Raw genomic sequence first — 13,855 nt, 5'->3', positions numbered from 1 at the left:
CACTGAATGGTAAGCATCTGCCTTTCAAAATGGTACAAGACAAAACAAGACAAAATGATAAAAAATATTATTTTGATAAAACCGGTATGATTTTATACAATTTTGCAAAAAACAGTACAAAACAAAACAAAAGTTTCTTGTTTTGTAAAAAATATGGTACAAATCGAAACAATAATTTCTTGTTTTGTAAAATATAAAATGTAAGATATAAAATATAAAATGTAAGATATAAAAGGAAACAAGCTTTACTTGTTTTGTAAAAATATGATACAAAACGATATGATATTTTATTGTTTCTTAAAGACGGCGCAAAATGAAAATTATTGTTTTGTAGCATGTCGAACCAAACTTCCGATAGGATACAAGAAGATGCAAATGCTTATTGAATGGCTTGGCTCTAGTGTCAGTGACTCTGCAGGCGTTAAGGCCCACAACTTTCTCATTCTCTAACTCAAATAGTCAACTTTCCGACTCGCTTTCCAGATAACTCAAATTATTTACCTTCTCTACTCGACTTATGTCTAGTTTCTGATCCTAGTCAGTGCTCAGTTTCTCCACATTCACCCTTAGGTGCTTCCGATCACAGTTTGATCTCTCTAAAACCAATATCTCATTCTTCTTCATCACCTGAATCCCCCCATTATCGTACCTCTTACAACTACCTTAAAGTTGACTGGGATTCTTTCTGTGATTTTTTTTCGTGATGGCCCTTGGGTAAAAATTTTTCGACTTCCTGTCAATAAATGTGTTTCTTACATAACTTTATGGATTCAGGCTGGCATGAAATCTTTTGTTCCCTCTCGACGATTCCAGGTCAAGCCTCACTCTCCTCCATGGTTTTCCTCACACTGTGCTTCTGCGTTTGCCAATCTTACTTCCATATCTATCAGCAAAACAATTCTCCAGAAAGCAGACATCTGTTTATTACTGCTAGAAACCATTGTAAAAAGATTTTGTCTAACGCCAAAGCCCGCTATTCTCAGGTCATGAAATCTTGTATCTCATCTCAAAAAATAGGCTCTTGTGACTTCTGGAGAATCTTTAGTAGTATTAATAATAAGGGAAAATCTTTAATTCCGCCTTTCTTGTATGGTTCAGACTTTGTCACCTCACTTAAAGACAAAGCTGAATTGTTTGCTAAAAACTTTTCATCAATATCATCTCTTGATTCCACTAGTTACGCTCTACCTGATATTGCCAACAAACAGGTTGATCCATTGCTTGACATTCGTATCACTCCAGCTTCTGTATCTAAAGTGATTTCCTGCCTAGACTTCCTTTTAATTAAAGATTCAAAAGCAATGTTTTTGAATCTTTAATTAAAAAACACTTAATTTCTCATCTTGAATCTAATAACTTACTTTCTGACCATCCATATGGATTTCGGTCTTCTCATTCTACAGCTGATTTGCTAACAGTAATAACTGATAGGTTTTATTGTGTTAGATAAAGGTGGAGAGGTTAAGGCCATTGCTCTTGAGAATTCAAAAGCTTTTGATAAAGTTTGGCATGCTGGTCTTTTCCATAAGCTTTTTTCTTATGGTGTATCTGGCAACATCTTTAAGATTATTGAATCCTTCTTTTCCAATCGTAGTCTAAAAGTTGTCCTTGAAGGACAGCACTCTTCTTCTTATTCTGTAACTTCAGGGGTTCCTCAAGGTTCTATCCTTGGCCCTATACTCTTTTTAATTTACATTAACAATCTTCCAGATAATCTCACATCTAAGGTGGCATTGTTTGCTGATAATACTACCATTTATTCTTGTCATGATAAGAAACCAACACTCTCTGGTTGCTTTGATGGGGCATTTGAGCTTGTAAAGGATCTCACTTCTGCTGCAGCATGGGACTCACAGTGGCTGGTGAACTTCGATACAGATAAAACTCAATTTTTTTCAGCCAATCGTTATCACAATAAGTTAGATCTTCCTATATTTATGTACGGTGACGTGTTCGATGAGTCATCTACTCTTCATCTTCTAGGATTAACTTTTACTTCCGATCTTTCTTGGAAACCATATCTCAAATCAGTTGCAAAATTAGCATCTGCTAAGGTTGCATCTCTTTATCGAGCTCGACACTTTCTTACTTCGGATTCTATTCTCAATCTCTATAAATCACAAATCTGGCCTTGTATGGAATAGTATTACCATATCTGGGGAGGATCTTTTAACGATGCAATTTCTCTTTTAGACAAGGAGCAAAAACGCATTGTAAATATAGTTGGACCTGCTCTAGCAGCCAACCTTCAACCATTATCACATCGTTGTAATGTTGCTTTTCTTTCTCTTTTCTACAAATACTATAATGGGACTGCTCTAAAGAGCTAGTGTCTCTTGTGCCATCAACTAAAATTCATTCTCGTGTTACTCGTCATTCAATAAAGTGTCATCCTTTTTCTGTGACTGTTCCTAAGTGTTCCAAAAACACTTATTTGTCTAGTTTTTTTCCTCGAACATCAGTTCTTTGGAACTTGCTTCCTTCACCTTGCTTTCCTGATTCATATAGTTTGCAATCCTTAAAGATGTCTGTCAATCGTTATCTTGCTCTACAATTTTCATCTTTTCTCTTCCTGTAACTTCCAACTTTAATTAGTGGTTGCTTGCTGCCTTGTTGGAAGCAAAGATGTTTAAAAAAAACCACTACTTTCATATCTATTAGCTAAAAAATTCTCTTATCTACTATTGCTAGAAACCATTATAAATGGTTTTGTCTAATGCCAAACCCCGCTATTCTCAGGTCACAAAACTTCTAGAGAATCTTTAACAGTATCTATAATAAGCGCAAATCTGTTATTCCACATATTTAGAGCTTGTTGTCCAGACAACACACCTGTTATAGTATTGCAGAAGTGTTCTCTGGCTGTCGTCTATACTTTCAAAATTATTAAACAAGTGCTATTCAGAGTCTTGTTTTCCAGCCTGCTGTAAAGATGCATCTTTTATCCCTATTTTCAAAAATGCTGGAGAGCAATCTGACACGTCTAACTAAAATCCTATTAGTCTTCTTCCTATCATAAGCAAGGTTTTCAAGTCTTTAATTAACAAACACCTAATCTCTCATCTTGAATCTAATAACTTACTTTCTGATCATCAATATGGATTTCGATCTTCTCGTTCTACTGCTGATTTGTTAACGGTAGTAACTGATAGGTATTATTGTACATTAGATAGATGTGAAGAGGCTAAGGCTATCACTCTCAACATTTATAAAGCCTTTGATAAAGTTTAGCATGTTGGTCTTCTCCATAAGCTTTCTTTTTATGGTCTATTAGGTAACATCTTAAAGATTATTGAATCTTTCCTTACCTATTGTAGTATAAAAGTTGTCCTCGATGGTCAGCACTTTTCGTCTTATCCTGTAACTTCAGGTGTTCCTCAAGGTTTTATTCTTTGCCCAAGATTCTTTTTAATTTACATTAACAATCTTTCAGAAATTCTCACATCTAAGGTGGCATTGCTTGCAGATGATGCTACCATTTACTCTTGTCTTGATATGGAGCCAACACTCTCTGATTGCTTGGAGGGAGCATTTGAGCTTGAAAAGGATCTCACTTCTACTAAAGGATGGGGCTCTCTGTGGCTTGTAAAGTTTAACTCTGATAAAACTGATAAAAATTTTTTTTAGCTTATCTTTATTGCAATAATCGAGATCATCCTATGTACTTGTACTTGATAGTCATCTACCCTTCATCATCGAGGATTAACTCTTACTTTCGATCTTATTTGGAAACCGTATATCAAATCGATTGGAAAATTAGCATCTGCCAAGGCTGCATTCTTATATAAAATACTGTTGCCATATTTGGGGCGGATCTTCCAATGATGCTCTTTCTTTTTTTGACAAGGTGCAAAAATGCATTGTAAACATAGTTGGACCTGCTCTTACAGCCAACCTCCAACTATTATTACATTGTCATAATGTTGCTTCTCTTTCTCTTTTCTATAAATACTATAAGAGCTAGCATCTCTTGTGCCATCCACTAAAAATCATTCTCGTGTCACTCTTAATTGAATAAAGTATCATCCTTTTACTGTGATTGTTTTTTTTTTTTTCGAACATTAGTTCTTTAGAATTTACTTTCTTTATCTTGTTATCCTGATTCATATAATTTGCGATCTTTTAAGTCATCTTTTAATCATTATCTTGCTCTAGCCTTGTTGGAAGTGAAGATGTCAATATATATATGTATTTGTATATATATATATATATATATATATATATATATATATATATATATATATATGATATATATATATATATATATATATATGATATATATATATATATATATATATATATATATATATATATATATATATATATATATATATATATATATATGATATATAGATAGATATGAATATATATATATATATGTATATATATATATATATATATATATATATATATATATATATATATATATATATATATATATGATATATAGATAGATATGAATATATATATATATGTATATATATATATATATATATATATATATATATATATATATATATATATATATATACAAGCCTCAGCGTGAAGCTAGAGCTTTAGCTCTCGCTACTGCCCTAACTCCCCATACTGCCCTAACTCCCATTTGGGAGCAATTTATGGCTCTCGCAAAAGTATAATTTTTTATTTCAAAAGTTTAATTATCAATGTAACTAAAATAAAAAATGTAGTCATTTTAATAATTATTTTTAATAATTCTTTAAATGCCTGCTTTCTATTACAATAAGAAAATATAAAACTTTTTTTATAAGCAGTAAAAACAATGCTTATCTAAAGAAGTTTCTCATGCTGCAGTAAATGACACTTGCTGTGTATATATTCTTGTAATATTAACGTAACAAACATATGCTTGACATGGTCAACAAATCAACGAAAGTGCAAACTTTTGATAAAAAAAGACAGAAAAATGAACGTCATGTTTTTATATTTTTGCATATGCAAATGTTGGCATTTGCTTATAATTTTTAAAAACACACGCATTACTTCAGCAATTTTTATTCCTAATAATTATGCAATTGATAGTTTTTCATTTATTATAAAAAACACATATTTGTAATAAATAAAACAATTAGTTACTAAAATTTAAAACACCTTTTAAAGATTTTTAAAGAAATCATGCTAAAACATTATTTCTTTGAATAGCGCTACTATTAAGTAAAATACATAAGTACGCTATCAAAGATATTAATTATGTTTTAGCATAATCTCATGGTTTTTGCGTTAACAAAAGCATGCAAAATTTTACTTATAATGAATGCATTTGCAATTACTTTAAGAGAAACCATGCTTAAAGATTTCGATAGCTTTTTTCTGTAACGTGCTTTTTTTTTTTAACTTTCTTATTTTCTTAAAGTGAAGTAATGTTTATTTGCATATTAAAAACGCTTTTAAAATGTTTGAAAAAAATATTTAAGTTTTGTTTAAATATATACAATCTAATAGAATATATAGAATTAATAAGTTTATTATATTTTTATTGTTAAATACTTAACTTATTGTTAAATACTTAATATGATGTTATTTTTAAAAGTTTTAAAAAAGAAATGTCAAAAAAACTTTTATTTTATCTCCTTTTCTTTTAATTTCTTCAAGTTTGTACGTTTTTTTTATTTGTAAATAAATTTAGCTAACTGAATTGAGAAAAATTCATTAATTCTTATCAATGGATAACAATTTACAAATAGATAATAATTATCTATTTACAATAATTGTAAATAGATATTTACTATCAATTTTGCGACATACTTAGGTCTTTAGGAAAGTTCGTAGAACTTCATCTGTAAAGATACAATGAGACAGGAAATAATTAAATATTTATATATCATTTTAAACTGTGTTTAATTATGAACATTTTAAGTACTTGTTGAAATATTTTGAATGTTTATTAAAAAAGTTATTTAAATTTTATTATATACGTTAAAAAAAAGATTTAAAAATTGAAAAATTTGAATATTGAGCATATATTAAAACCTGTGCTCTACTTGGAGTTTCAGCACAAGCCATATCCGATGAGTTGGTTTTAGTTCATGGTAGCCAAGCTCCAAAATATAGTTCAGTTGCCAAGTGGGCTACTTTATTTAAAGATGGTAGAGAGAGTGTCGAAGATGATCCTCGCTCAGGGCACCCTCAAACCACGTATACAGCTGAGAATATTGAACTTGTGCGAGCCATTATTGAAGAAAATCCGCAAGCGACACATGATATAATTGAAGCCCTGACATCGATTAATTGTTTACAATCAACAAAATCATTCACAACGCATTTAAAGAAAACTAACATTACGTTAGATACCCCACGAGTTAACCGATCAAAATCGCAAGAATAGAGTTGAGGCATGTAAGGAAAATTTAGCCCTTTTCAGAAACGGCCCATGGAGACTATGTGATATTATTACAGGGGATGATAATTAAAAATAATCGTGGTTTTATTTGAGACAAGTTGGACACAAGTCGGCTAATGCTAGTTGGGTCAGTGAAGGTGAAAGTCCAAGAACTATAATAAGATGCGACAGGTTTCAGCCGAAAAGCATGTTCTACATCTTCTTAAAAACAACAGGTGTTGTTCATTTGGGTTATGTTGAAAAGGGAGACACCATTACTAGCGAATATTATATATAAATTGTTTGAAACCTCTTATATGCGAAATAAATAAGCAAAGACCTAAAACAGGCACTCAAAATTTCAAATTTCTCCATGATAACGCTTGACCCCATGTGACTGAAACCGTCACAAATTGTCTAAACCAAGCTGGAATTACAATAATTCGCCACCCACCATACTCACCAGACTTAGCTCCATTCGATTATTGGCTATTTGACTTGATAAAAAAAATCTTGATGACGATACTGATATCGAAAGTCAAAAAACTCGCATAACGAAGCTACTTCAAAGTATACCCAAAAAAGAGTATAAAAAAACGTTTGACAAATGGCTTGAAAGGATGCAACTTTGTATAGATAACGATGGACATTATTTTGAACATTTGATAAAATAAAATTTAAAAAAACTCTTCTTTTTTTTTTTTAATAGGGGTGTTCTACAAACTTTCCTAACGACTTAAGTAGTAAAAACCACTTTAATCAAATCCATACTTTCAGAAAACCCTGATTCAGTTATTCTCTTTATTAACACATACTGTTTTACATTTAATAAACAGAAGTGGAATTAAGAAGCAATAAACAAAGTATTTTCTTAGTTGTGATGTAAATTATCAAATAACAGGCGCAAAGTCAACAAGTTCTTGCAGTACTTTTTTTTAACATTCGTGAAGTTAAGTTGACTGTTAGTGAAAGCGCAAATCTCGTCATTCAAGAGTGTATTGAATTTTGGAAAAAGCTAGAATCCAAACCAGAGCTATACCTAACTGTGTAAAAAAACTTGTAGATCTTTACCATGGCTGGAGAGAGAAAAAATTCTAAAAAAAAGATATGATGTTTACAAGCACAGTGGGAAGGACTTACAATACAATTTAGATAATTTATTTAATATAACACATGCTGATGCTCTGGAATGGATAAAAATATAAAAATTAAGAGAATTAGGGTGTCCAGGATGTTTAGCTTCTTTATTGTAAACAAAAAATTAGCTGAAATAAAAAGAAAGGCAAGACAAGGAAAATTAAAAGAAGAAAAAATAAATTAAATTTAAAGAAAATTAAAAAAAGAAAAAAAAAGACATTAGCAAGTGAGTTTTGGGAGTTAATTGTCATCTCTTACTACACAAGATTTTATACAAACGCAAGAACATCACGATTAACACACCAGCACCGATAAAAGCTTTAAGGAACCTTTACCATCAAACTCTCAAATGGTAAGTTCAAAAACTACAACAAAAAGAGGAAGGATGAAGTTTATTACATTTTAGGCATAAGGTATTCTGTCTATATACTTCAGGCTGTAGTACAAGCAAATCATACATTCAATACATTCACTTATAAAGTAGAAAAGATAGAGCAGAATCTATAAAATCAGATTTTAAGAATAATATGCCTGAAATGATGACCGTTCACTGGGAGAAATTATTACCTGAAATGGATGTAAGAAATCCTAAAGAAGAAATACTGGCAATATTAATTTCTTATGGAGAAAAAAACTACTGTTGGTTGTACCCAAACTGGAAAGCTCCTCCGGCCAAGAGCTAGCTAAAGTTGTGTTAAATGCAATTTATGGCTGGAGTCTTGATGACTAAGTACAAATAATGTGCTGTGACACAACAGTGTCTAATACAGGACCATTAAAAGGAGCTTGTGTACTTTTGCAACAAAAACTAGATTGAGAATTACTAATTTTTTCTGGAAAACTATTAATCTGACTTTATAACAATATTGCTATTGTTATATAGTCAGATTAATAGTTTTGTTATAAAGTCAGATTAATATAATGATATTGGTATAAATAGTTATATACATATAAGTTTTGTTATAGTTGGTTTAGCTAGAATAGTACATATTAGTATTGAGATAACTAATAAAAAATTTTATGTATGCAGCACTCCCCCATGTTCTACCTATTTGTCAGTCGATGTATGTACACAAAAATAGATAAATAAATAAATAAGGACTGAGGGTTTTGCATAAGGCAGCTATCTTTTCTTTCATTATTCTTTGTTTTTTTGTTTTTTTCTGAAAAAGCCTTATGCTATAAAGATAAGCAAAACTAGTAAAAATATACTTATCTCTCTCTATATATAAACATATGCTTATATATATCTATATATATATATATATATATATATATATATATATATATATATATATATATATATATATATATATATATATATATATATATATATATATATATATATATATATATATACTCCTCTCCATCGAGGCAAATGGTTGAAAAGTGGTTTGCTGACTTTAAACGTGGTCGTACAAACACCGATGATGCTGAACGCTCCGGTCGCCCAAATTCGGCAGTTACTGAGGAAAACATCAAAAAAATCCATAAAATCGTCTTATCCGACCGCAAATTGAAATTGAAGGAGATTGCCGAGGCCATAAAGATATCAGAAGGCAGTGTATTTACAATATTACACGAACATTTGGGTATGAGAAAGCTTTGTTCGAAATGGGTGCCGCATTTGCTAACACCGGACCAAAAACAACAGCGAATCGATGATTCTGAAGCATGTCTGGCACTATTTCACCGAGATAAAAAGGATTTTTTGCGTCGCTACGTCACAATGGATGAAACATGGATCCACCATTTCACTCCTGAGTCAAATCGACAGTCGGCTGAGTGGACACCAGCGGGTGAAAGCCGCCCAAAGCGCCCAAAGGCTCAAGCTTCTGCTGGCAAGGTTATGGCCTCCATATTTTGGGATAGCCATGGTATATTGTTCATTGATTATCTTGAGAAAGGTAAAACGATCAATAGCGAATATTACATGGCATTATTGGAACGATTGAAGGCTGTAATTGACGAAAAGCGACCGCACATGAAGAAGAAAGAAATTCTCTTTCATCAAGACAATGCACCGTGTCACAAGTCAATGAAAACAATGGTAAAAATGAATGAATTACATATCGAATTGTTGCCCCATCCACCATACTCGCCTGATTTGGCCCCCAGCGATTATTGGCTGTTCTCAGATCTCAAAAGGATGCTCCAGGGAAAGAGATTTGGATCGAATGAGGAGGTCATCACCGAAACTGAAGCATATTTTGAAGGAAAAGATAAATCGTTCTACAAACATGGTATCGAAAAGTTAGAGAAGCGCTGGAATGACTGTATCGCCTTAAAAGGAGACTATGTTGATGAATAAAATCAAATTATGTCAAAATGTTGTTGTTTTATTAGCTATCCTACGGACTTATTGAGCGATGTGTTATGTCTTTGTTTATACCATTAGTTTAGATAAAACCAATTTTGCACTCTTAAATAACTTGCTCATGAGAAAAAATTTTTTTTTAGAATTATTTTTTAAATTGTTTTTAGAATGATTGTCGCCTTACTATTTATGAAAGTTTAAAGTCAATTGATTTCCAAAATCAGGTTGGAGTGCGTATCAATTCATTGGATACAGAGTTCGCAAAATGTGATTTAGAATGTATATTAAGGTCAACTCGTTTGCCAGATAGTTTAATGGTTCCTAAAATAGAATCAGTTGATCAACTTAAATGGGTATATTTTTCCAGTTTTTGTTGTCTTTAATTAGTTATATATGTTTGTGATTGCAGGTAAACATTCTACAAAACATTTTGAAGTTGCATCTGGTGGCCATCACATTAGGACAGTGCTAGTAAATAATTTTGTAAAGATGACTTTTCATGCTAAAAAAAAAAAAAGGGTGCAATTTAAAGCTTGTATTTTCATTCACAAAATGAATATATAATACTTGATAAAAAATAAACAAATATATATATATATATATATATATATATATATATATATATATATATATCTATATATATGTATATATATGTATATATATATATGTATATATATATATATATATATATATATATATATATATATATATAAAAAATATTTTTATATATAGTAAATGGTTGTTACAGCAATATAATTTAAGCTTACATAAATTAAATGAAGATAATTTAAGCTTACTTAAAATAAATATAAAAAATAAACTTTATAAGTTTGTAATAACAGTGGTTTTTTTATAGTTTGAGATTATGATGCCCGATTCTGATGATGTTTTCCATAAGATCTTGCTTATTTGTTATAATTTTTCCCAATCTTTGGCTTTATTAGCTTTCAAATGTTTTTGATGGGGTAGAGATCAGGTGAGTTGACCATTACATGACCACATCGACTTTTTCCTAAGTAAACCATAATATCTGTTGCTGTATTGTAAATAGTATCATCTTGCATAAATACAAGGTTCTTGGCGTTCTTAAACAGTCTGCCATTTGGGAAGCAACTGATTTTCCAGGGCTTTTTTTAAATGGTTATCTCATTGTCTCAACAAGTTTGTAAAGGCATCCTGCTCCTTGACTGAGCAGATCATTACTAAGATTTTACTTAGAGGTTTGTTTAATTAGAACACTCAAATATTTAATATACATATACACTTTGTAATATTTAATAAAAATACACAAATATTTTTAAGGTAAAATTGTAGTGTGGTAAATAATAAATTTTTTATTTAGTAAATTTGAAAAACAGTTTAATTGATAAATTATCCCCCAAAATAATAGTAACAAGGTTTAAATAATAGTAAGGTAAATAATAACGACTCTGGAGACTTGGAAAATCTTCAACAGCATTATTAAAAAAGAAAGGTCTAACATTCCATCTCTCATTCATGGGACTGATCTTATTACCTCTCCCAAGGATAAGGCTGAACTGTTTGCAAAGAACTTTTTTTCTAATTCGACTCTCAAATCTTATGGCCATTCTCTTCCTTCAATTCCAATTAAACAGGTTAACCCATTGTTAGACATTCAAACCACTCCAGCTTCCGTTGCTAATCTAATCAATCAGAATCATATCTCGATTAAACTCTTTTATGGTTTGTGGTCCAGACAACATTCTCGTCACACTCTTACAAAATTGTTCTCCAGAACTCTCTTCAATTGTCTCTAAGCTATTTAATAAGTGTTTGACTGAGTCTTGTTTTCCTGCCTACTGGAAAATAGCATCTGTTATTCCAATTTTCAAAAACTCTGTGAACATTCTGACCACTCCAATTATTGTCCAATCAGTCTTCTTTCTGTTTTTAGCAAGGTCTTTGAGTCTTTGATAAACAAAATTCTCACATCCCATCTTGAGTCAAATAACTTGCTGTCAGACAATCAATACATTTTTCAATCCTCTCACTCTACAGCTGACTTGCTAACTGCTGTGACTGAAAGATTTTATCGTGCATTAAATGGAGGTAGTGAAGCTAGGGCTATTGCTCTTGACATATCCAAAGCTTTCGACAAAGTTTGGCATGTTGGTCTTCTCCATACAGTTTCATATGGTGTATCTGGGAAAGTTAATGAGACTATCAAATTGTTTTTTTTCTAACCACTTTATTTAAGTCATCTTCAAAGGCCAACACTCTTCTTTATTTCCAGTAACTTCTGGGGTACCTCAAGGTTCTATCCTTGGTCCAATTTTGTTTCTTATCTATATTAATGATCTTCTCAACAACCTTACATCTAAAGTAGCCTTTTTTGCTGATGACTTAACTTTATACTCCTGTCTTGACAAAAAGTCATCTCTTTTCAATCGCTTAGAACAGGCAGCCGATCTTAAATCTTATCTCACTTCTGTAACTGATTGGGGCTCACAGTTGCTTGTAAATTTTAACTTCCACAAAACTTTTTAATTATTTACTGCAAACAATTATCGCATTACTGTTAATATTACTATATTGATGAATGGCAACCCTTTCACTGAGTCCTCTTCTTTACATCTTCTTGGATTATAATTTACTACTGACCTTTCATGGAAACCATATATACAATCGATTGCTCAATTAGCATCTGCTAAGGTTGCTTCTCTTTATTGTGCTTGCCATTTTCTCTCCCTTGATTCCATTCTCTACCTTTACAAATCTCTTATTCGTTCCTGTATGGAAAACTGTTGTCATATTTTGGGCTGGTTCTTTTAATGATGCTCTTTCTCTTCTAGACAAGGTCCAAAAACGCATTGTAAAGGTAGTTAGAACCAGTCTATTTGCTAAGCTTGAGGCTCTTTCCCATCATCGTAAAGTTGCATCTCTTTCTCTTTTCTACAAATACTATCATGGCCACTGCTCAAATGAGCTTTCATCTCGAGTTCCATCAACCAAAACTAATTCTCGGTTGACTCATCATTTATCAAAGTCTCATTCTTTTACTGTATCTGTCCGTGCTCGCTCCAAAAACTTTTGTTCATCTAGCTTTTTTCCCCGCACTTCAACCCTTTAAAACTCTCTCCCATCTTCATGTTTTCCTGACTCAAACACCCTTTAACTTTTTAAGTCTTCTGTCAACCGTTTTCTTGCTCTATAACTCTATTCATTTTTTCTAGTAACTCCCAACTTAATAGTGGTTGCTTGCAGCCTTGTTGGGAGTGAATCAGAATAAAATTAAAAAAAAAATTTTGAAAATAGTTTATTGGTTTAAATAATAATAAGGTTTAGGTTTTAGGATTTAGGTTTTAAGGTTTAAGTATTAAGGGGTAGGTTTTAGGGTTTAGGTTTAAATAATAATAAGATAAAGGTTTAAATAATAATAATATAAAGTAATAAATAATAATAATAATAATAATAATAATAATAATAAAGGTTTAAATAATAATAATTTTTAAAATAAAAATCAGGCTTTAAAATGATGAAATAGTAAAAAAAAAAAAAAATTTTAGATAAAAAAAAGTATTTTTATTGAGTCATATGCTTTGAGGGCTTTACCATAGTACAACTACCTAGTAAAACATTAGATTTTTTATCAGGCTATGTTTGTGGCTTTAAATATATTTTTCCTTATTATTTAACATTGTGTGACTAGAAATATTTTCTTTAACATTTAAAAACTTTATTATTACTTGCTAATGCCTCGCTTAAGGTAAATCACCGCAAACAGCAGACAAAAAGTATTTAATAGTTTTTTCCATAACATTTTTATTGAGCTGAAGTTTGAAGTTATGAAGATCAACTTCATTTTCTTATTATTTTTATAAAAGATTTGTGTGCTTGTTACTAGTTGGTCTGATATTTCTCACAAATATCTCCAAGAAAACAAAGACTTTTTTTTTGTGTGTATAAAGTTAGCCAACTTTCAAGAAAAGAGAAAGATGTTACTTTATGAGTAAGTACTTTAATACTGTAACTTATATTAATTAAGTACTTTAGTACTGTAACTTATATTAATTAAGCTACTTATAATCACTTCCTAAGCATTC

At 30.9% G+C, this 13,855-nt stretch overlaps 1 protein-coding gene across 2 annotated transcripts in view; it reads left to right on the top strand.

The window, feature by feature from the left end:
- LOC100212202 (citramalyl-CoA lyase, mitochondrial) overlaps window positions 1–13,855 on the top strand; it is a 37,893-nt gene that overhangs the window by 5,987 nt on the left and 18,051 nt on the right. Inside the window, exon 2 of one of the 2 annotated variants that reach the window (XM_065808006.1) lies at window positions 9,959–10,144. The exons of the other annotated variant lie outside the window; for it this stretch is intronic. Within the exon in view, the coding sequence (XP_065664078.1) occupies window positions 9,959–10,144 (186 nt within the window). The remainder of the gene's footprint in view (window positions 1–9,958; window positions 10,145–13,855) is intronic. 2 annotated transcript variants of the gene reach the window in all.

The sequence above is a fragment of the Hydra vulgaris genome, chromosome 10 (genome assembly GCF_038396675.1).
Source record: "Hydra vulgaris chromosome 10, alternate assembly HydraT2T_AEP".
Lineage (NCBI taxonomy): Eukaryota > Metazoa > Cnidaria > Hydrozoa > Anthoathecata > Hydridae > Hydra > Hydra vulgaris.
Note: the sequence above shows the minus strand (reverse complement) of the source record. Positions and strands in the feature narration are given on the sequence as shown.